Raw genomic sequence first — 24,001 nt, 5'->3', positions numbered from 1 at the left:
CCTCTGTCACCGTTCTGGTTCTGTTGTGTTTTCTTTTGAGTTTTGAGTTTTACTTTACTCCATGTTTTCTAGTTTTAGTGGTTTTATTCTTATTTTGTTGTGTTCTCCGGTTATTTTTCATTTTTCAATTTTTATTTGTTGCCCTCTGCTGCCCTCTTGTGTTCTCCTTTTCCTTAGCTCCTTTCCTGTTCTGCTCTGTTCACACCTGCTCCCAATCTGCTTGTTAGTCCTCTCTTTGTTTCAGTCTTCCTTAAATACACTCTTTATGCAGTTCCTCAGTGCTGGTTCCTCATCATACTTCCTCCAACTCTGTCTTACTGTGTCTTCCTCCTTAAGATGGTTTTCCCCTGTAGTCTCCATGGTTTCTGTTTTGTTTTTTTACCTTTTTCACATTTGATTTTTGGATTCCTGCCTCTGTTGTCATTTAACCTTTCATTAAATCTACAAGAAACTCACCTCTGCCACCCTGCCTTTGCTTTTGGGTCCTCTAACCACAACCAAATCCTGACACCCTCGTCTCGGCAATTCCTTGGTAAAGTTGGAATATAGACTATAACAGGTTATATGCACAGACTACATCATGGGCATTGGCCTAGGCTTTAAGTCAAACATTAATTTAAATAAAGCCGGAGTGAAATGGAGCGGAGCCAAATCCTTACTCTGGCCTTTGAATTAAAAACCCTTCCACGCTCCACCATATTTCTTCCGCTCCACCGCTCGCTCCACGCTCCGCTCCGCAGATCCAAAAACTTTTTTTTATTTTTCTATTTTGGCCTGTCCTATTTTGTAGATTAACCAAACCACACAGTGATGGAGGCACACAAAAAAGATTGAATAATGGCAGCAGTGAAAAAAAGTTGACACTATGTTATTTGGGATGGGAAAAGGAGGTAGTTTGTGGTGTTCTCTGGGAATCCACCATCATTTTTACTGTCTTGGGCAAATTATGTTTCAAGTTCTGGTCCCTTGCTGCTGCCTTACCCTAACCATAACCAACGAATACCTAACCCTGCACCTAAACTACAAGAGACCAACAAGAGAACTTCTCCTCATGGGGACCAGTCGTTGGTCCGCACAAGTACCACATAAGTCCTCAAAATGTATATTTCTGGGCAATTGTCCCCACTAGATAACAAAAACATGGTCCCACACACACACACACACACACACACACACACCATGATGGGGACGTAGAGCCTCTGTGCTATGTAGCACAACAACTCAAAGCCTATCTTGAAATTGCTGTTCTGAAGCATGTGTGTCTGTGCGGGTCTCTGTCTGGAAGATCATCCGTCTACATTCCAGGTAATTAGACTGGCCGGCAGCTGAGTCCCATTAGCTTTGATTACAGCATTCAGTACTAAGGGGGGGTTAGAGAGAGAGCTTGATTCAGAGAGAGAGAGAAAGGCTGTTTTTTTAAGTTATGCTTCATAGGGGGTTGTATACAAATGTTGCATTGATTAATGCTTAGTTATTAAAATTGGAAATCACTGTTGGTATGATTTGGTCACAGAGTTTACAGAGATCTTTAGACAAGGAGAATATATTTCTTGCTTTCTGACAAAACTTGAGACAAAATAATTCATTGGATTCTTTCCAACAGAAATGTTTTGGGTTATGGCATTATTCATATTCCCTTAAGAGCTAGACATTTCAATAGGAGCTGATATATTCCTTATGTATCCAGCTGTCATACAACATTTAACTAGTTCACTAGCTTATATATATATATATATATATATATATATATATATATATATATATATATAATCAAATCTTAACGTTACAAAGAGAGTTTTTTTTTACCAAAGGGTAAACACTCTAAATAGAAGGTGCTCACAACAAGACCTTTAAAGTAGGAAAGCAAAAGACTGATATTTTCAGTATCAGCAAGTATTTCATAATTAAAAAATGTCATGGTCTTGGTTCTGTTGTTCTTTACTTTGCTCCTTGTTTTCTAGTTTTAATGGTTTAATTACAGTTTTGTTGTAATTTCTAGATTTATATTAGTTCTCATGTTTTTCTGTTGTCCTCTATTGCCCTCTTGCGTGTGTATGTTCCTTTCCCCTTGGCTCCCTCGTTGTCTCCCCTCACACCTGCTCCTTGTCTGCTCGTTAGCCCTCCCTCTGTCTCTCTTCTGCTATATTTGCTCTCCCTCTGCTCTCACTCTTTGTTGGTTCGTTGTCTTTGCTGTCTTCCCATGCTGTGGTCTACGTACCTCGTCTCTCCCTGGCTCCTCGTGTTTTGTTTCCCCAGATGTCTCCATAGTTCTGGTTCGCTTTTTATTATTAATTGGATTTTTGCATTCCTGCCTTTGTTACTGTTTTGCCCCATTAAACTCCCAAGAAATCTCCTCAGCCTCTCTGCCTCTGCATTTGGGTCCTAAACCACAACTAACCCTGACAAAAAATATACAAAAAACTTGCATCATTTGAACTATTTTTAAACAAGAAATGCAACTTTACATTTTTATCAATTAGCAAAACAACAGATTAAATTAATAAAATTTTTAATTAATTTATATTAATTTTAGGTTGAATATTAACAAAGATGGATTTTGAGGTGTCATCCTCTAACATTACATAACCTTTTTTTTCTTAATTTATTTTCTTTGCCCATAATCTTACATAAAGAGATATTTTATATTTATATAGAGAGAGATTTTCATTGATGCTGGAATGTTGGGCTATCTCTGAGAAAAAATTGCTCAACTTAATTTAAACATTTGATTGTAAAGAAAATATATTAAACGAAGACAGAAAGTTCCCTATATGCAGAAAGTAGAACATGTACTTTGCTGTTATTTATAGTTTCTAAACAGGAATCACATTTTGCTAAAACTGGTATGGCCATTTAATAACTTATAAAAAACTGGATTATTGAAAACTGGCTGACAAAATTTAGATAGGTGTATCTTTTTATTTTATTTTTTTAATTTAGGAAAGAAATGTGTATTTGGATAGTTTAGTTTCAGCATACGTAAGTTAAAAAATGGTAAAAGTTTTGGCTTTGATCATAACCACTTTCTTTTGTCCTCAATAAAAAGAGACAATTTAAAAAAACAACCTGAAACAAACCTCACAGATTTTATTATCCTTTGTTTTTTTGTTGTTTTTTTTCTTTGTTTGAAATATTGTTTATATGGAGGTCAGAGTAATACCCATTACCCTCAGGAAATGACACAATCTCTGCTGTTTGTTTATATGATCACTTTGAACACTAAAGTATAATGATAACAGAGCATATTATTACAATCAGGCCTTGTTCTTGTTTAATCTATGAGTCAATCAATACTGACACTAAACAACAAAGCAGTCGTGTTTTATTTCAAATCACAACCAAGGGAGATTGGACGCATAACTTCCGTGGTCTTCTGATTTGTATGCATCGAAGGGAATGTATATTTAATTCACCCATTCTGGGCTCCTTAGTCTGCATGTCGTCCTCCAGCATCTCTTCATTTTTCTCTGGGCATATATCACTCTTTCCTCTCTATCTGAATCTGACCCCCTTGGATGGTTTCAGCATCTCAGGATGGGGTGATTGATTCCTTCTCTGGACAGCTGGAAGACAAACAGCTTGCAGACTGCTTTGCAGTTAGGACTGATCTCTGCTTGGACTCTATGATGAATCACTGGCCTTTTGATACACACTGAAGACAGTGTGAAGGGAAAATGAGAAAGATGAGAAGGGAAGAAGTCATGTTGAAAATGCTGAGCCAAAAGCAATAAAATACGATGGAGAACAGTGTAAAAGAATTGGAGTATTGAGTCTGTAAACTATAAGAACTCTTTGTTTATAGTCACCACTCATCTGGATGGGGCTGTTATTGGTATTGCATGTCAATCTTGTAGAGATTGAACATATAGCCTGAAGTATGAGGTTGAAAATCTTAATTCATCATTTTAACATAGCGTCTTATTTCGTCAAATAGCAGCACCATTTAAAGAAATCTAGAACAACTGAAGTCTATGATTGGAAAACAAAGATTTTTATTATTGTTTTATTTTATTGTATTTTTTAGCTTTACTTGATAGCCTTGACTAGCAAATTAGTTTTTTCAAATCATATTCTTGGAAAGTACACTGATTTTACTTTGAGTCTTAAGTTTTTGTTTCACAAATCAAAAGATAATCACGGTTTCAACTCCTTTCTGATATTTAGGAAGTTCTGCAAGGTACTTTTTTTAGCATTTCGACCTCTTTAAATCAGCATCTGTTTTGAATTCTGTAACACTTGCACTTGTGAATTATTCATTGTATTATAGTTAATTAAATCCACATATTCTCTGAATTAGGGTTTGTCAGCTTTGCAACCTTTTTATAATTAAAAATCAAAACCATAACAGTTTTAGTGCAGAATGTGAAATTGCAGCTCAAATTAGAGTCAAAATCGTGCGAAGAAAGCCTTGTTTTCACACCTGGTTGACTTTTAAAGCGTCCGTAGGAGTCAAAAGGAACAAAGCTTCATGGAACTGCTCTGCTTTTAAGTGACAAATATGTAGAAGCTGCAGGATGACATTGGGGTTATGCTGCTAACCGGGATAATGTTGGGTCTGTTGTTCACTTTGTTTTTACTCTTAATAAGCTCTTGAAATATCATGTTCATATTGATTGATTGAGTGGGATTATGTAAAATTGTTATTTTATTTATTCTAAAGAACAAACCGTTTACACTTTCCAAAAGGTCCTTTCTACCCTTCCAAAGTACATAACCGATATAACCACAAATTTAATCTTGAGTGTACTAAACCCCACATTGCCATCCCTACTTATGTAGAAAAGGTATTCTATCCTGCGGGTACTTCCCTGACATATTGTGAAATTAATAACACTGGATGTCACTTTATCCCACAATTGATAGCATTAGATTAAAGACTGATCATTCCTGTTACGTTTTTTTTTTTTTGCTTTTTAATGAGCATGTTGTATAAGCCCATTGACTTAAAAAGAATAATTTTAACTACCTGCCTGTTTCATGTTTTATCATTGGCATCATCACACAAACATTGGGATCCTTAGTTATAAAAGCAGCTGAGGAGGCTTGAGATAAATTATGAAATTTTCAGTATTTAGTGTTGATTTCACCAAGCCTGTAGCTATTATGAAGATGGGGATAAAGGGTATATCTCTATGGTTAATGAAACCATATTTTGGGGTTTAGCGTTCATAAAGTATTTATGAAATGTTCATTAAGTATTGATTAAGTCGTTATGGAGCATTTAGACACCCAGACAATCCTTGTGAAAGATTAAAACTTGGCTAGAGGATGAGGAACAAATTAGAATGAGAAATGCAGATAAAGATGGAGGTTGCTGAAAGAGAGAAATGTAAATGAAGAGAATTGAAGAAGAGTGTGGTTTGCAGACATGCAGACGGGGCAAGAATAAGGGGACACACAAAGGCTAGGATGAAAATGAGAAGTGTTAGGAGGGAAAGGTTTTTCTCTTTAAATATTAACTAAGCATTCAGATAGTGTGTTAGTTAGCAAGGCTACCATTAAGAAAGATTAGGTTTTGATCTTAGCAGGAGTAGGTTTATATAGTAAGTGAAGAGAAAGGGAGGAAATGAAATGGGTGAATAAAAGGATGGAGGGCAACAGGCTAGAGTAAACAGGTTGGCTGAGAGAGGCCGGAGTAGAGAAAAATTTAGATAGGAACATGTAAATGTGCCAAAATGAATTTCTCAAAGTAGGTTTTGGAAGCCAACACATGGCGTAATGAATGGGTGCTGGATTCCATAATCATTGACTACTTCACTTTGAAAGTGCTCTGGCATTTGTTTCCTCAGCATCTCTGTTCATTTCGCTCTACCTGCTCATCCCTACCAGTGCTACGAGAGGCTGATTTACGATTCTAAGGGTTTCTCTTTGAGATGACAGCAGAAAGTCTACCAAATGGGATTTTCAAGTACTGTCTCACCTCACATTCATGCGTTCTGGCATACAAACAAAACTGCCAATTTTAGTGGGTATTAAACCACAGCTTTGCCCTCGCTTTACCCTCTATATCATCAGCAGGTGTTGCAGGATGGCGGGGGTAACTAGGAAATAGCAGGATAAGATGTACAGACCATCTATAATGATGCAGCATTGAAGTTTAATGGGGCTGAAAACACTAGCTGACTTGCTGGTTGGAAGGCCAAACACAGTAAAGGAGCAGCACAGTTGGTCTGAAGCTGTTTCCAAAGCATGACAGATGTTACAAAAAAGGCAGAGCGACAAAGAAACAGAGCCATAAAGGGGACAGAGGGAGAAAGAGTGACTAATTTGCAACCTGCAGAGTGAGAGATCACCGTGAGATAACTTTGTGCAAACAGCAACTTTAATCAAAGTCAAGAAAACTTTTAAAAAACATTTAAAAGTCTACAGTGCCTTGAGGTTTTGTCCCACACTAAGAGTGAAATACACAGCAATGAATACAAAACTTAAAGGAACCAGGGGCAGGAATTGTTCAGTGATGGCCTCTTAAACATAAATGTCTGGTTATACTCTAGCAGCAGAGTGTTGCAGTGAGCTTGTCCCAAGTATGATGTAGATATTTTTGATTTATGCCCAATTTTGAAGCCTGGTGTGCGCTGTTATTCCACGCCACAACGCAAGAGGGACAATCATGAACTAGCTGTGGGTCTACATACGGCTGAGAAAGTGGAAAAACTCAAGGGCCGTTTGTGCAGGATATGAGGGCAGAAAAGAGCGAGAATCCAGGTGGAAAAAGGGTCCCAGAGTTCTCGCGCACCTCGCTCTTCTAGCTCGTCCATCTTGACAAGTCTTTTTCCAAAATGGCTGTCATACAAACAAAACAAGCCGGTAAGGTACCAAATAGGTAATACGCATAGTGTAGAGCGGATGTAGATTTGACCAATCAGAGGCCTCCTGTCTGCGGCACTGTCTGTGGTCACCTACAATTTTGGAGAGGTGCACCAGAGTCTCTGCGGAAGGGGCGGGGGCATATCTGCGTTAACTGTGACACACGCAGATGACCTGGTTTCTCACCATAAACCCTATTAAGCCCTATTAGCTGTTTTTTGTAATGGTTATTCACATTTTCAAGAATCTCCATATTCTTCAAATTTATAGAGTAGCATAAAAGTTCTCTTTGTTTAAATCAAAATGTACACTCTGAATTTGGAATAAGATTTCAAATATCCAGTTGATCCGACCGTTAAAAGCAAGCCAAAGGTTTTTATTTGGTAATTCTGTAAAAAATTGAAACAGTCGATCTGTAAATAAATATCATTTTTCTTTCAATAAGTATTTCTAAAACTCTCTTATATCTACTCATGCTTCTTTGTTACAGTGTACTTCTGAGGCTGGTCCTCTTGCAGCAGCCTCTGGTACGCCTGCATTTAGGTTGTATTAATTTCCTTCAGATCAATTGAAAAATACTTTACTGACTATGAAAAGAAACATAAATAACAATTTAGTATCAACCGCTTGTTTTAACAGTAATATGGAGTAATTATCTAAACAAGTATAATATGAACTGTTTATAACAAAGAGGCCTTGAGAAACAAAATGTTGACAAGGATGTACCACTAAGGCTTGCATGGTAATGGAGCTGGTAGCACTGTGGCCTTACATCACCAAGGACCTGTTTTTAAATCCTGATCTTGACTCTTCATTAGGTGTGCAACTGTGGGTTCTGGGTAAGTGTAGTTGGTCCATTAAATTGCCTTTGTGTGTTTGGATTTGGGCGTGTATTAATTACATGGTAGGGACCATTTTCCATCAATCTTAGCACATCATGGGGACTGAGTGCTCTAGTGGGGATCAATCTCTGGTCCCCATGGTTACAAATGCTGTATTAAATTTAGGTGTTAGGTTTAGGACTAAGGTGTGAATTGAGTTTAGGTTAGGATTAGGGTTAGGTATGAACTCGTAATGGTTAACGTAAGGGTCACTTTTCTGCCCCTGTCACATTTGGACGATTTAAACAGTGGTACGCCTGATGTACGGAAAATATGGCAAAAATGCTGACATACATTGGATAAGTTATGCGTATGTTTTTTATAAGTTAAGAGCTGAAGTACGCTGAAGCTCACAGGCACAGTCGACATAAGTTCTGACCTATGCCAACGTATGCTCATACGTGGGCCATAAGTTACAGGTAAGTTATCTGATTGTTGACATACGTTAAGTATAAGTTACTCATAAGTTGTGGTGTATAGCTTATCCAACTTGTACATAACTTATGCGGAACTTATCAAGAACTTATCTCCAACGCATATCGACGTATTTGACAGGTTCTAGTCAACGGCTAAATGTTTTTCTAACTTACAGCTACTGTATAGTGGCGTATTGACTGAATACCAGTAGAGGGTGTGCTCTCCCTCTCCCAATGGCTGTTGGAGATAGGCACCCGGATGGATGTGCCACAAACGATATTGGAAAGTTATACATTAAAACATGCTGGATTTTATATGGTCATTCCTTTTGCTTATAGTTGACATTGTTGGAGTTGTTTTTATTTACTTATTACTTTTTGTTGGACAGAATCCACCACCCTATGATCTGTTAATAAATAGAATTAAAGGTACAATCCATCTGACTATATTTGGAATTCCAGCTAAAATTATCTGATAAATTATATATAGCCTTAATTGGTTTACTATCCTAACCTTTATATGAGGAGGGTTTGTATAAAAACAACACAAAAGATTTTTTCACTCATTCCTTTTTAAGTGAAGCCATGAGTAAAGTTTCTGTTATAGTTCAAAATGGCCCCATGGTTGACATTTAACCTTGTGACTGCTCCAGAAACATTTTATAAGGTCCTGGTGTAAAAGTATCAAAACCTGCTTCTCTTTAATCATAAAAGATGAACCAAGAATGATTTCAGTGACGTAACTCTTTCATAAAGATGGTTCTAGGACCAGTGACATATTCCATGACTACTTTGATGTTACTTCTTTCATGTATTCCCTGCTTGTCTTTATGTGAGCGCACGCAAGCATGTGCACAAAAGCTGCAGATAATATTCAAAGCCAGTTGCACCATACGTGAAGACAACTGCTCCAGTCATTAAATGGGAACCTGACAAAGGAAAATCCTTGTCTGCCATGCACCTTGCTTCTAGATTTTTAGATTTCAAAAGAAAAGGTGAAGTAGAGCAGAATTTTCCACTGGAGCTGTTCTACCTGCAGTGAGTCTTATATGAATGGCTTTGGTCGAAGTCTCATTGGCTTTGAGTTCTCTCTGTTTAAAGATCACCCAATCCACTATAGATAAAAGACATATTTAGGTCTTAAAAGCCCAAATGATGACTTTTATGTTACAGAAACAGAACATGTTCATTTATCAGAACATAGATTGGATGACTCACATGTTTCCAAATGACTTAAATTAGCCACTCAATGTATGCATCACACTCTAGGGTGCTGGTTATTTTTACCCTTTTGTGTTTTAAACCTTTGTAATTTAGGCATCTCATACCTGTTGTAAAATGAAGCTGTCTGCTGGAAGAGATTTTGAAAGAATCATTCATCTGGAGATAAATTAATGATTTAAAATCAGAGTTGCTTAATAAAAACTTTTAGCCAAAATTAGATTCTATGGAATTATCCAAAATCTTCTCAAACTGTATTGTATGGACATGTAGCCTTTATGCTTTAAAAGATAACATGGAATCAGATTTTACCATATTTGACTTTAGCCCTATTAGTATTAAAACCAAATGAAATGGACATAGTATGTAATACTATGTCATTTACTGATCTAGCAAATCACAAGCTAAGTCTCAGTCTTTTCTGTTATCTTCATTCTGAAATTGATTTATTAAAGTTGCTAACTCTGTATTGCTGTGCATGCTAACTGATTTAGTCTTTGTTCATACTTTCCTCATGAACATATTGTATAAACTCTGTACTGCTCTTTTGACCTCGGATCTAGGACCAAAGGGCTAACGGGGGCAAAGGAACATTTTATCCAAAAACAAAAAAAAATGAATAGCAACTTGGGTAAAGTGCAAAGTCCTTATTTTGAATTACTTACACAAGTTAGTAATAATATTTAAATCAGAATTAATAGACCAGTCTATACACCCAAGCAATAAATTTTACAGTGGTTTCACTTTCCTCTTAATAAATAGATGTAAATTTATAAATCTATTTAAAAAAAGAAATAGCAATATTTTTCATGCAATGAACCCTTTGCATTGAGTTTTGGAGAATAGAAAACAAACAGTATAGGTATGTAGCTTAACTTTTGAATGACACCTGAGAGGGAGGCTCTCCTCTTCATCATATAAAGATTTATTTAAGCTTTAATAGAATTTCTTGATCCATAGGGGTTTTTCTTTCTTGCTTCAGGGGTTTTTGGAGTGGAATTAGTGCCATGCATTTTCAAAACAGTTTTCATTCCCTCTTAGGAGTTTAGCTCTTGGGTTTAATTCACTGCTTTTCTTTTTGTGAAATATTCAGTCATGCATATGCAAATAAACAATTTAACCTTCAGTGCATCAACAGTAATCAAATAAGCTTTTATTTAATTTTTATAGTTTTTGAAAGGGAAAAGAATGTGTCAAGTGCCATGACAGTGAAATGATTGACACTGTATTTCTTCACTGTTAACATACTTTACACAAATATTTCTTAACACTCTAATGTTGAATAGGATTATACATAACTTTCTTGCTTTACAGAATTTGTTTTTTTTTTTTGTTTTTTTTTTTGCAATTTACCAGCAGTTGTTTTTTGTTTTGTTTTTTTCAGGTTGCACTAAATATGATTTGATGAAATATTTATATTTCAATTTTATTCTGGAATCAAATGTTAAACACCTTCCATGGCCTCTCCACAGCAACAGGAGCAGGACCCCACGAACCTCTACATATCTAACTTGCCCGTGTCGATGGATGAGCAGGAGCTGGAAAACATGCTAAAGCCCTTTGGCCATGTTATTTCCACCCGAATACTAAGGGATGCCAATGGTTTGAGCAGAGGAGTTGGCTTTGCCAGGTAAATGCACACTCAAAAATACATCAAAACTCTGACTCTTTTTTTATGTTCCATAGACCTAATAAATAAGGAGACTTCATTATTCAAAATGGCCATGAAGACAGCATTTTAAAAAGATTGTGTCCATTGATTAAGTTTTATGTGTATTAATTCAGGGACAAGTTATTATAATGTCATTCTAACAAAAGCTTGCTTGGAAAGTGAAAAAAAAATGGTCTTCATGAAACCATGTAGTTGTTTTAGTCTAACTTTATGAAAAAATAAAGCACAAAGTTTAGTGTTGGTTTTCTTAGATCAACCTCAAGCTGATATGTAAAATCCTTTTCACCAAACAGTTTTGTATTCAAGGTAAAGTAAAATGGATTTAATGTCTCTATTTGAACTACTAAACAACTTTGAGCTGTAATGAAAAAAGCTGTCTACCTGTCCACCTTTAACTCCTTTGTCTCATGTGTGTACATGTGTGTTCCTCTCACTTACTCCATAGAGCGTGCCAGTGATTAGAAAGCAGTCAAGTATATATTCTGGGTCACCGAATGTACAAAGAGAGACCCAAGACTCACATTCAGCTCCAAACCTCCCCTCCAAACACACATACAGTTTGTCCCCTCTGTCACCACATTTCAAACACACTAGCTTTTACTTGCCAGGCAGCCAATTAGTCATTGAGCTGTGATTGGGTGAGCAGAGCTGAATAGGGACAAACAAAGAGGACATGACACACAACAGATCAGACTGAATGGAGCTTTTAAACTAGGACAAAGGAGAGGAAACCCCATTTAACGTTGAAAGGACACACACACATACGCACACACACACACCTACAGATATTCTTTACAGGTAAAGACACCTCAGCACTAATCCTATAACTGGCAGGGGTTTACACATTTACTTAAATGTTGGATGCTTCTGCAAGCAGTCATATCCACACACAGTGAATTCACTTTTACAGAACCAGAAAATCTTTAGTGTTTACTATTTCAGATACCGTCTTTCCTTTTTTTGTTGCAGAATGGAGTCGACAGAGAAGTGTGATGTGGTGATTCAAAATTTCAATGGAAAATTTTTGAAAACCCCTCCAGGCATGACAGGTAGGTGTAAAATGGTGAATAAAACAAGCATGCACTTAAAATTGCATTAAATTATACCAGATACTCAACACATTTTGTACCTGTTATTCGCTGCTGTGTTTGTCAGAAAAAAATCAGTGCTGCATTAAAAATGCCTTTACTTGACTTAATCTATAAACCCTCATTTATTGAATTTATAGAGACTGTCTAAGCAACTGCTGCAGATCATACATCATCATTTTTGCTCTGTCTCTGCTTCCCACTCCTTAGGCATCCTTGACTTGATTTGATAGGAGGATTTGTGTGATTAATCCTTACACTGTTAAAAAGAAAAAGACACACTGAGATAAACCATTCCTTCAGCACATGTGCATACCCAAACTGACAGTGCTTAAAGCAAACAATCGGCTTCCTATTGTGCCAAAAGTAATTAAATAAGGACATCTGTTTTATTTTAACAAACACAATACTATGAAAGGATGCAATTGATAAGAAGGAAGCATAGCGGCAAAAAAAATGAAAGTGACAGAATGTAAAAGAAAGGTAATACACAGAAAACTAAAGAAACAGAGTAACTGGCTAAAGAAATAAAGGAAATGAAAAAAGGTTCCCCATGAGCAACGTTTGTTTTCTAAACAGGTTATTATTAATAAAACATCACTGTTTTGGAAATGCTGGTTCTACTTCATTTGATCAAAAATATCCAGGAAAATAAACTCTGCATATTGAACAAGTAAAACAAGACATACTGTTACCTTTTTGTTTAGGAGTGTTTCCATTAGCTTTGTCTAATGTACATTTTAAAGAATTGCATCCAAAACCCCTGATAGAAACAGGAAAAAAAAAATAAAATATAAATTTTTTTTTCTAATCATCTCTATCGTAGCAAACTTTTATGTTGGATGACTGATCAGCTGTTTCTGCTGTCACCGTCTTCCCAGGTGTTCCAATTATGCGCAAAAACATGGCTTAAAGCACCATCGGTAATACTATCTAAACTGTTAACAGAACAAAAACTTCCCTGATAGCGTTACACTTATTACAACATTCCTCCACTAATGATCCCTGGTCAGTGCTAGATTGTAGCCTCTACTTCCTGTTTATTAGAGCCATATAATATACGGTAAATGATATATGACAACATAACGCTTTGCATCTCTTGGTTGAGTTGCTTTGAACAATGAAAAAAACATCCACACATTATGAACTACTTCCTTCTAAAGATAAGATGTATGATGAAAGTGCAGGTCATGTCTTCAGTTGATGACCCACCTATTAATGATGTTTAGAGGTTGACTGAAAACTGAATGTGGGTCTGGTCATATTTTAGAAATCATAGACAATGTTTTGTCATTATCTCCTTTCTATCTCTTCTTTCTTTCATCTTTTCTCTTTTTTTTCTTTTTTCCTTTTTTCTTCTGTTTTTCTGCTCTATTTACATTTCAGTGTCCATATAAACTGTAAAAGTCCCTGCATAATTATAATAAAGCAATTTGTATGCATGAAACAACACTTGTGAAAGTAAAATCTGTTGGGCTCTTTTTGGCATCAAGACAATTATTCTTATTGCCACATTGCCAGACAGGACACTGTAAAAAAATAAATAAATAAAAAGAAAGAAATCATAGACAACCAAAACAGGTGGAGAATATTTGTTTTATTATTTTAACTTACCCGCTTGTTATTTGCTTGTCACCTTTACACATCTATTGTTGGTGCAGAATGAAAGGCCAGACAATGTCTTTGTTCCAGTGTCTGCCATGCTTCTCATTTAGACCTCCGTAGGACCACTACATAGTACAAATTTAGTGGAAAATCTGGTCACTTTCCCCTGCAAAGACAAGTCCTAATAACGATTTTCTAAGTTTCCTTTGCACATCTAATGTTGGATCCCTGAAAGTGCAGAATGGAACGCCAGTTGATGCATTTTTTCAAATACTGTCTAATTTAGATCTCCACAGGACCCCTATATGTGGTGTGTTCAGCTTCTAAAGTGTATTCAGGGGCACCAAAGCAAAGTATTATGATTTGGTCACGGACTTGGAAAAGTCTCACCTATAGCTGTCCTTCCTGACACAACTAGGATACGAAATGAAACTAATAAAATAGAAAAAAATATCAAGAAATAAAACTAATTTCACTCCAGTTATTCATTAATAGTTCTTTCTCACCTGTAGTCCTGAAATTAGAAAATCCCTGAGCCCACAGAAGAAAAATCTACTAATACTTTTCAGTAAAAAGTCTAGCAATCGCTGATTTGACTAAATGATTTATATTACAGTCTTATTTTAATAATATTTTAATATCTAACTGAAGAATGAATGCTGCCATTGACTGAAAAAAGCTTATTGATGCATTCATTTCTGACTTCTTAAGGTATTAAACTAAAATATAGCTAATTTTGCTTTTTGCTTCATGTTCATACTAAATGCTATCTGGGTTTTTTACATTCAGATCCATGAAATGTTGATTTTATTTGTCTCAGATATATAAAGTTTACTGAAAAAAAGACTGACAGTTGATTGATTTTCAACAAAAAAAAAGGATGTGGTGGAAACAGCTTGAGCTCTCAGAATGTGTAAATGCTTTTACTGAGCTGAGCCAGTTTCAGCACTCTAATCCAGAGTGTAAATCAAGTAATCACAAGTTATGCAGCTGGTTGGTTGCTGAATTTTCTTCTGTTTGCCATTCATGGCTCCATACTGGGAATGTGAATGTCAGTGGGAAACCATTCTGATCCATACATGTGCTGCACAGTTTTTTTTTTCAAATAACCTGATGTCAAAATGTGATGTTAAAAAGAAATCAGAAACGACATTTAAACACAAGAATGTCAGCTTTGAAAATATATTCATTAACATGTATTGCATATTCATTCCTCAGATTTCCTGGACTTTAAAAGGCACCACCCTGATTTCTTATTCATGACAAAAAAAAAATCCTGATTCTGCTCTAAGATAAAAGATGTTGATTTGTTGTTACTCTGTGCAGTTGAAGCAAAAAGGATTTTAATTATTAATCTAACTTTTTGTACATCTTTTTTGCAATTTTCTGTCTAATTTATCTGCCTTCTTCAATTTTTTCCCCCTAGGTCTGTGGGTATACGTCATGCAATAAAATAGACTAATGTATACACTTAAGATAAAAAATATGGATACAAAATATAAAAAGTAAAATAGCATCTTACAAGGAGACAACTAGTTTATCTGGTGACCAGTCGGCAAAATGCGTGCTTGGTGCTGCTGAATGAGACATTTTAATGCACAACAAAATGATTCTGCTTGATCTGTATATTACCTGGCTAATGGGGCACGGGAGAAGCAGCCTGTCAGCGACCGTTCCTGCTATCTGAAAACTGCTATGATGCTGCGCATCTGGCATGCCCTGCGGGCGACCGAGCGAGTTCACGTGACAAAGGAAGAGAGAGAGGCTGGTCGGTGGTGTGCGCAAGTAGGTCGGTCATTTCGGGGCATTGTTTCAGTCGTTTTTAATGGCTCAGGTTTTCAAAAGATCATTTCAAAACCGACCTCAGTAAAATCTTAATATTATTAATAATAATAAAAAAAAAAAAAAAAAAAAAACGAGTTTCAAAAGGGCATTTTCTTTGATAGAGGGCAAACTTCCTAGTGCTTTAGCACCACCTAGTGTCTATGTGTGCACGCCCCTGCACCCACCTATATATCCATCCACCCACCTATATATCCATCCACCCACCATCCATCCATCCATCCATCCATCCATCCATCCATCCATCCATCCATTCATCCAACCACCAATCCACCCACCATCCATCCACCCACCTATACATCCATCCATCCATCCATCCATCCATCCATCCATCCATCCATCCATCCATCCATCCATCCATCCATCCATCCATCCACCCACCATCCATCCACCCACCTATATATCCATCCATCCATCCATCCATCCATCCATCCATCCATCCATCCATCCAACCACCCATCCATCCAACCACCCATCCATCCATCATTCTTGGACAGTTTCTTCCACTCTATGTCTAAAGCTGTTGTAAAGTCGGAAATTACATGAATGTGCATTATTACAAGTCTTTCCTCCAACACAGAGATTGGACCTAATTATCACTGCTCTCAACATTATAATAATTTTGTACTTCCTCACTTTTTTTTTGCAGTTTATTTTGTTTCTGTTGTTATTGTTAATCTTAATAACCTGTAATCCTGTTTTTCTTGTTTTGTAAATGTAGCCTCACTGTTCATTCTCTTATTCTAATCATGTGTTTTTACATCCTTATATACGGATCTATTCTATCTTATTCTATTCTATGTTTAAACCTTATCTTTTTCCCTGACCGACTAACCATCATATTGTGTGCTTAGAGCTTTGAAGACGATCAACTGCTTTTTCTTTACTTCACCTCACTAATTCCCCATTTAGCTGCTTTGTGGATAAAATCAATTTTTTTCATTAATACTTCGTTGAGGTATTTGCTAGTAGTTTTGCTATTTATTTAGAAATATCCTCCTCTAGATGTTGGATCTAACTTTCTGTGTGTTACTTATTTCTCTACAAAAGAAAGACACTGTGGTTTTTACAGGCTCACTGCTTGCTGAGTGGGTTTGGCAAACTTAAATTCAATATATATGTTGGATTAAAAGTTAATAGTTTCACAAGATAGGATTAAACTCTTTTTTTGTGGTAGTGTTTACTGATTTGGTGAAACCTTGGAATTAGTTATAATTGTTCATTAATAACAAATGCTCTGTTACCTTACTTTAATACACTGCTTTTTCAACTTTTTATTTTTTATTTTATGAATAAAAATGAGTTTTTATAATTAAATCAAAAATAAATATAGAGGTAGTGTTTTTTTTTTTCTTGAGAAAATAAGAAGTAAGCAACATCCATTGAACTGCAATGAAAAACATCAATATCTACAAAAAGCTCCAACTTTGCACTATTTGTGGCTTAACCTGTGTTGTGCTCCATACTTCAACTGTAAAGTACCTCAACCTTAAAACCATCATCAACCTAACTGTTTATGTTATCTATTAGTTAAGGAAACAAAAACACACCTTTTATTTCATTTCCAGCTTTCTTATCCTTTTAACTAAATTTCAAATAATGAATGTTTTGCTCTGCTGGAGCTTCAGGTGTCTCTTTAGAGTAACCTCTATCCCACAGTCCCACCAGCACTATGTGATCTGCTACTTACTGTAAATGCCCCCCACCTTTTAACCAGTATGAACCTCCCTGTCATTTATATAAAAAGGTCAAAGCAGATTGCACTCACAGTGTGACTTCAGAAATGTAACCAAATGCTTTAAAGGCTGTTGACTTATTATCCCTGTGAAAGGGGAGTTTTCTTTTCAACAGCCACTGCACTCATGCTCAGTATGAGGAATTGCTGCATACTCAAAAACACAGTACAAGTGACCGTCTAATGTTGCCACATACTTTTCCAGGAAGACTGACATTTTTTATCCAGTCTCTCTGAATGAGTTGATTGAAACTGCTCTATAAAGTATTTTGAGAAGATGTGCTGATAAATGACTTCATAAAAATTAGTTAAAAAAATCCATATATATGTTATGTTAAATTATAAGTTTCATGAATTTTTGGGGGGGATTTAACTTGTTTTTCATCCACATGATTTGGTGCATAAAGAAGTGAGTTGACTTAAAAACCCAATGAATAAACAATTTAAAAACATAATCAGTTCAGTGATTTTTTGTTTAGAGCTGCTTTTCCTTTTTCTCTTCAGTGACTTAATCTGATAAGATCAAGTCATTTGGTAGGGACTCAAATTCATTAACCATTAGTCTGTATTTACAGCACTAAGGCAGTCATTTTAGATTCAATTAATCAGGAATTGAGTTTTAAATTCCAGTGTGTATCAGATCTAGTAAAATTGTTCAGAAGCCTATCTTGATATGAATTACAGCACAAGCAAAAGTTTCTCTATACACAACAGTTGTGGTTATTACAGTGATGGCATAAATAAATACACAGTGATATTGGGATCTTGAGAGTTAAAGTGGAGAAAATGTTTTAACAAACCTTTTGAGGAGAAACATTTTGATTAAAAGAATTTTCATAAATTGTGAAAAAAATCAGGCCCAGTATAAAGTTATTGTGATAGGTTGTTAGTAGTGGTCTAGGATTGTTTTTTCCAAGTGAGCCACCTGTTAGAGTAGATATGGTACAACAATAAATCACACTAGCACAATAGGTGGAGGTGAATAAAACCCATGCTATGGATTTGCTTGAAAACTTGGGAGCTTTATAATAGAGTAAAAATGCGATATTTAATCACAGATAACATGGATGCTGCAGTCTTCAACACCCATGTCTCTACAGTGAACCAGATATTTTATCCACCTTCTGAAATGGTTGTTTTCTTTCTCAATAAACTTGGTGTCTACATTTTAAAATGACAAAACTTGATGATTAGTAAGAGAGCCGCACAGGAAACTCTTTCTAGAAAAATTCACATCCGGTCATTTGACAGAGATTGGATCCAACAGCTCTTTCTCCCTGTCTGGTAAGAAAGATGAAAGCCTTATGTTAATAAACTGAGATTTAATTAACAAAATAATCCACACAATTTATATATACACCACACAGCCATAGCTACTCATCTTTGACTAAATGGGAAAAAAAAGGGGCAAATCCTTTTTGTTAGGCCATGTCCAATATATCAAAAACTTACATTGTTAATTACGACTATAAGCCATATATTTAATGTTTAAAGCAATTTCCTAAACAAGGGTCAAAACCAAATATTATTCATTATCTCTAATGAAATTCAACAGATTGATGACATTTAACCACTAAAGGAAGCTAGAAAATATACACCTTAAACTAATTGTTTTTATGTACAGGTCACCTTTGCTTTTGTTGAGTTATTTTCATGGGTGCCCTCTTGTTGTATGTAAAGTTCTCAATTCAGAATAAAACAAGTTCATTGCTCACGTTTTAATCATGAGTCTCAGAGAGACTGTCATGGTTGTTAATATCCATAAAACAGATGTAGGTTCTTGGACCATTAATACCTCTTTAATTCATGCCTTGCAGGGTCAGTTTTACAGTCTGTCTAATAAAAAGATGTCAACATTTTTTCCCCAAGCGAAGCTCTGATTTATTTGGTCTATTCGCACAATCCAAGACTTATTATCCTTGAATCAGTTTCAGAGGAGAGAAAACACACTGGGAATACATCACAACTATAATTTAATCCTTAATCATTAACTTAAAAAATACGTATCACGTGTTGTAATGGGAAGCTATCATCACTTGTTACAGAAATGTTTCTCTGATTTTTCCCCTAAACGTCTTCCAGGCGTTTTATGTAACCATCCTTGAGTCTGACGCTTGCCTGTTGAAATTTGATGACAGTTGTGTACATAAAACTGCTAAATGCATTGCTCTTACTTTTATCCCATATCCTCACTTCCTTTCAGGAATGTCTCAAAATAAGTAGATTTAAATACAGTCTAAGAACTTTTTATTCCTCGTCCCTTTGTTTCTTTTTCACGAGCCTTGGAGGGTTTGCTGGGATAATGAGGATCATTATCTTGATGCAAGCGGTATATGCAGGTAGAATTTGATTATTGGTATATGACTCACATTATATTCTAGCACTCTCGCGGTGAGGGAGATTTCATACTGTAGTCAGTAACAATGAGAGATCGAGTGCCTAAAGCAGCAGAGAAAAGTTAACCATATTTGCACTGGATTTCGTCTGCACTAAATATATCCTTTTAGACATCACCATATTTAAACCAAGCATTCAGCTCATATATTTTCTAAAGGTTTTCTCTGTATAGAAGTTACAGCATATATGAGTTTGCTCTAATGTCCATTTCGTACATCGAAAGCTTATCATGCAGTTTAAATTCACGGAATGTGATACATGATCTGCTTTATACTGTACAATACCAACAAGTCGACAACTGCAAGGCATTCCTCCTGATCCTGGAATTAAACTTTTAGACTCTTTGGGACCTCTGTTTGCTTTTTCAGCAGCTAAACTGTCAATCCTGAGAAAACTGCCAGTTGACATTGGTGCTCTTCAGTCAGTCAGTGCCAATTGTCTTTCTGAAATGCATAACCCTACATTTTACCTCAAAATACTTCATGTAGAGCTGTCACAATGTAAAACTGTTTGAGCTGTGCTTGTTTTCCAACGTGTTTGGAGATGGATTCTTTTCCTAGACCTATACTCATTCTATAGGAAAAGTACATTTTTATTTGTTAATTATTGCTGCTTCAATTGTGTAGTGTAGTGAAATATTAAGACATTGTAATTAAACATGTAGAACTAGAATAAAAATTCTGACATGAGCAAACCTTTATAACATATGCTGCTAAACTATTTGATACAAGGCATCCTCCTCAGGAAGGGTGGCATAACCTGTTTAGTATGAACAAAGAATAACTGAAACTAAGCTTGGCCTTGCAAGGTATTCTTAAAAAAAGTAAAAGAGAACACAGGAAGGATGATTTTTACTCAAATTTCTAAGCATGAGTTTGTCTAACAGTATCTCCAATTTAACTCAATATAAGAGACAATTAATTCTCTGCATTAAGAAAATGTGATAAAGAGCATAGAAGATTCTCAAGACACATAATTTTTTTCTGCACTTGAAGGTAATAAATAATGCTACATTAAAAAAAGGAAATAAATAACAAGGAGGCCCCTAAAGCATGTTCAAAAATTAATGTCAGATTAGAAAAACAGCAGATACCAAAAATCTCCTTATTCAGTCCTCTTCTGGATGAGCTGTTTTTACTTTCAACACCCTGTCCTCCCGAAGCCTGCACCCTGACAACCCATAAGTATGACAACCAGTCAGAGTTTTTAAAGATAGTGGCTAGAATCGTGGGATAATAGATTGCATGAAAACTGTGGCTTGACTAATGGGCTTCTACAGACTGTTCTGGATAGCGTGTTTCCCTTAATGACATCATAAGAGGAATGCTGTTTATACATATCATATTGAGCACACATTAGCTAAGAGGTGGAGAAAGGCAATGATACTGTAGAGGGGAAAGAGCTGTTAGTATTTGTGAATCTGATACTCAAGTGTAAGGATAGAGCTCGCTGTTACAAAATGTTTACAATGTGAATATTGCATAAAAAGGATCTTCAAGTTTCTTTGAAAATAGTATGTTAGGTTTCTATTTTTTTATTTTTAGTCCCCCTTTTTAGTCTCCCTTATAAACTTTGCCTATACCAATAGAGCAACTCTTAGCTAATACTTATATAGGACTGCAGATATTTACAATCAAAAAATAAATAGTCCCTACAAACTTTATTAACTTTATATTTTTGCTTTTTATATTTAAATTTGTCATATTGTATTAATTTTCTCACATGATTTATTTTCAATATGGCTTTAATTTAGTATCGGCAGTGTGTAGAGTTGTGTTTAAATATAAACAATAGCCTAAAGCATTTTAAGTTTGGTCATTTTACAGCCTTTAATATTAAAAACAAACAGCCAGAATGCTGACACATATATTTTTTTCTTTTTTGTCAGTGGGAACCTGAAATAAAAAAAATAAAGGATTCAGTTCACTTAAGAAGAGACATTTCTCGTGCGGACCCAACAAGGAAACCAGAGTTTTTGTGTTTTATTGGCTGTCAGTTCGGAAAAGACAGAAAAAAAAAAAATCCTGACCAGAAAACTTGACATGTTGTCTGTGTGCCTTTTCTTTGCTTGGGCCACTGAAACAAAACATCTACTAAGACAGGTCTCAGCCCTTTGGTTTATGTGAAGTTTCAGGCTTTGTCATTGTACAACACGCTTTCAGATGTGGGATTAAGATTTTAGTTTTCTATAATATATATCAAAGTTAGAGTATTCGTTTAATAAAGATATTTATTTCTAGTGTTTGTCATCTTGAAAAGAAAAAACAAATAAATTGCTCTTGAAATATGGTTTATTTCTGTAATTTCTGTAAGAATACTGTAGCATCTATTATTCTCCAAATGTATGAACAATGTATAATAACATCCATGAAAATGTTAAAGAGGTAAGAATTTGCAAAATAGAAAATGATCTGTAACTGAGTTCCCAAAACAAACTTTACAGACAAGGACATAGTTGCATAGTTGACCAGTTGCAAGTAGTCTGTTTTGTGACAGGGCACAGATGTCAAGTCTTAAGTTAGAAACATAGAGGGTGTAGAAGTCATCCAAGAAAAAGATAGAAAAATGTCTCTAACCAAAGATCTCATTCCTAAATAAATCCTGCCTGAATTCTAAAATAGATTGCACAGTCGGAGCTAAACATTAGGGTCATGGGGATGAGGCCTTCTGATCTCACAGACCTAAAGCTCTTTGTTGAAGATAAGATTTAAAACACCAGTGAGACTATGGGAAAGGTGATCACCAACAATCAGAATGGCTTGCATACTGTAATAGTGGCAATATTTTTTTCCATTGAGAAACATATATTTTTTTCTATTAAAATATATAACAGAAATTCCTATCTGAGGTAATATGCTGGTGAAGGTTCTCAGTCATCCAGGTCGCAGTCATTTCAAAAAAATTTAAAGCAATCCACTGGACTTTGTTTCCAAGTTTGAAGATGTTTTGCTTGCCATCCAGGAAGCTTTTTCCATTCAAAATGTCAGAAATAGCGTTGAGTTTGAGGTTTTGTACAACAGCCCAACAAGGCCTCATTTTTGTTTTGAAAACATGCAAATTGGAACAGACGAAGGGGTCCACCCATTTGGAATGGGGGACGTTTGGCTTATTTTGTTATACTGCAATACCCCCCACAAGTGCCTGAAAGGTCGGTCGTTAAAGGGGATTGCTGGCCTGGCTGAATAGACGGGGTCCTCCACTTCCCTGTACAGGGGGTGGGCTGCGATGATAACGGGAAGGGATTAACTCAATAGCTTCATTGTAAGTTTTTGAAAGCTGAAACCTGAGTCCATCCCCTCTGTTTAAGATTGTTTTTTCTTTCTTAACATAGATGGTTTCCTTCACACCCCTCTCAAAGCACCTATTTTCTTTATCCAAAATGTGAACATTCTGGTCCTCAAAAGAATGTCCTTTATCCATAAGGTGTAGATGTGCCGCAGAGTCTTGTCCAGAGGAGGTCGCTCTTCTGTGTTGGGCCATTTGTGGAGAGGTTGTTTGATTTCTCCAATATAAAGATCAGAACATTCCTCACTGCACTGAACTGCATGCACCACTCCGCTCATATTTGGTCTTGGGGTTTTGTCCTTAGGATGCACTAGCCTGTGTCTAAGTGTCTTGTTAGGTTTGAAATGTACTGAAATGTACAAACTAGTTTTTGATGACTCGAGTTTTACAGAATTTTTTCACTTGTTTAAGATGATTACGATTAAAGCTACAACTAATTGAAGGTTCACTATATTTCCAGCACAGACTTAACCACTGTTGACCATCCTCGGGGCATCATCAGGAATGTCAGTGATTTTTATAATAAGTATTAGCCTTATTCATCAGTCTGGCTGTTAAGAAAACCTGTGGTGTTAAGATAAGTTCGAACCCATTGGTCCAAATAAATTTGTCTTTCATTAACTAAGTTCAAATCAGCTAAAAATTGGTGGCCTATCAAAGTGCAGACAGATCCTTTTAGGCATCGTAAATTACAATTAAAGAAAATAATGAAGTATTCATGTGGTTTTTGTAACAGGCTTACCATTTACCCTGACTTGTTTTTAACATCTTGAGATATGCCCTTCAATTTGAATAATATATTTACATTGCTTCTCTAAATTCAGAAACAAGTAGTCTAAAGTTCAGTTACAGTTTAATGAAGGATCTTACTTTGTTAATCACACTTCTAATCAAGTATTTTTGCTTTCTCTGGTCCAGAAAGATGCAGAGTTTTCTTTGAAGCAGTTGTAATCTGCACCCATCGCCCTGGGGTCAAAGTGTGGGGATGATTTGGGGTACTGAGCATGACTGTTTGGTTTGTTTTGAACCATGCTACCATGCGTACTATTCTT

General features: G+C 35.9%; 1 protein-coding gene across 3 annotated transcripts in view; it reads left to right on the top strand.

Moving 5' to 3' along the window:
- The window catches only part of LOC119777092 (RNA-binding motif, single-stranded-interacting protein 3-like), a 180,883-nt gene that overhangs the window by 128,467 nt on the left and 28,415 nt on the right, over nt 1–24,001 (top strand). For all 3 annotated transcript variants that reach the window (XM_038275882.1, XM_038275880.1, XM_038275881.1), the window contains exons 5-6: nt 10,798–10,955; nt 11,967–12,046. In XM_038275882.1, coding sequence (XP_038131810.1) covers nt 10,798–10,955; nt 11,967–12,046 — 238 coding nt within the window. The remainder of the gene's footprint in view (nt 1–10,797; nt 10,956–11,966; nt 12,047–24,001) is intronic.

Source organism: Cyprinodon tularosa, unplaced genomic scaffold (genome assembly GCF_016077235.1).
Source record: "Cyprinodon tularosa strain WSP-4 unplaced genomic scaffold, ASM1607723v1 ctg98, whole genome shotgun sequence".
Lineage (NCBI taxonomy): Eukaryota > Metazoa > Chordata > Actinopteri > Cyprinodontiformes > Cyprinodontidae > Cyprinodon > Cyprinodon tularosa.
The sequence above is the reverse complement of the archived record's forward strand: the minus strand, read 5'-3'. Positions and strand labels throughout refer to the sequence as shown.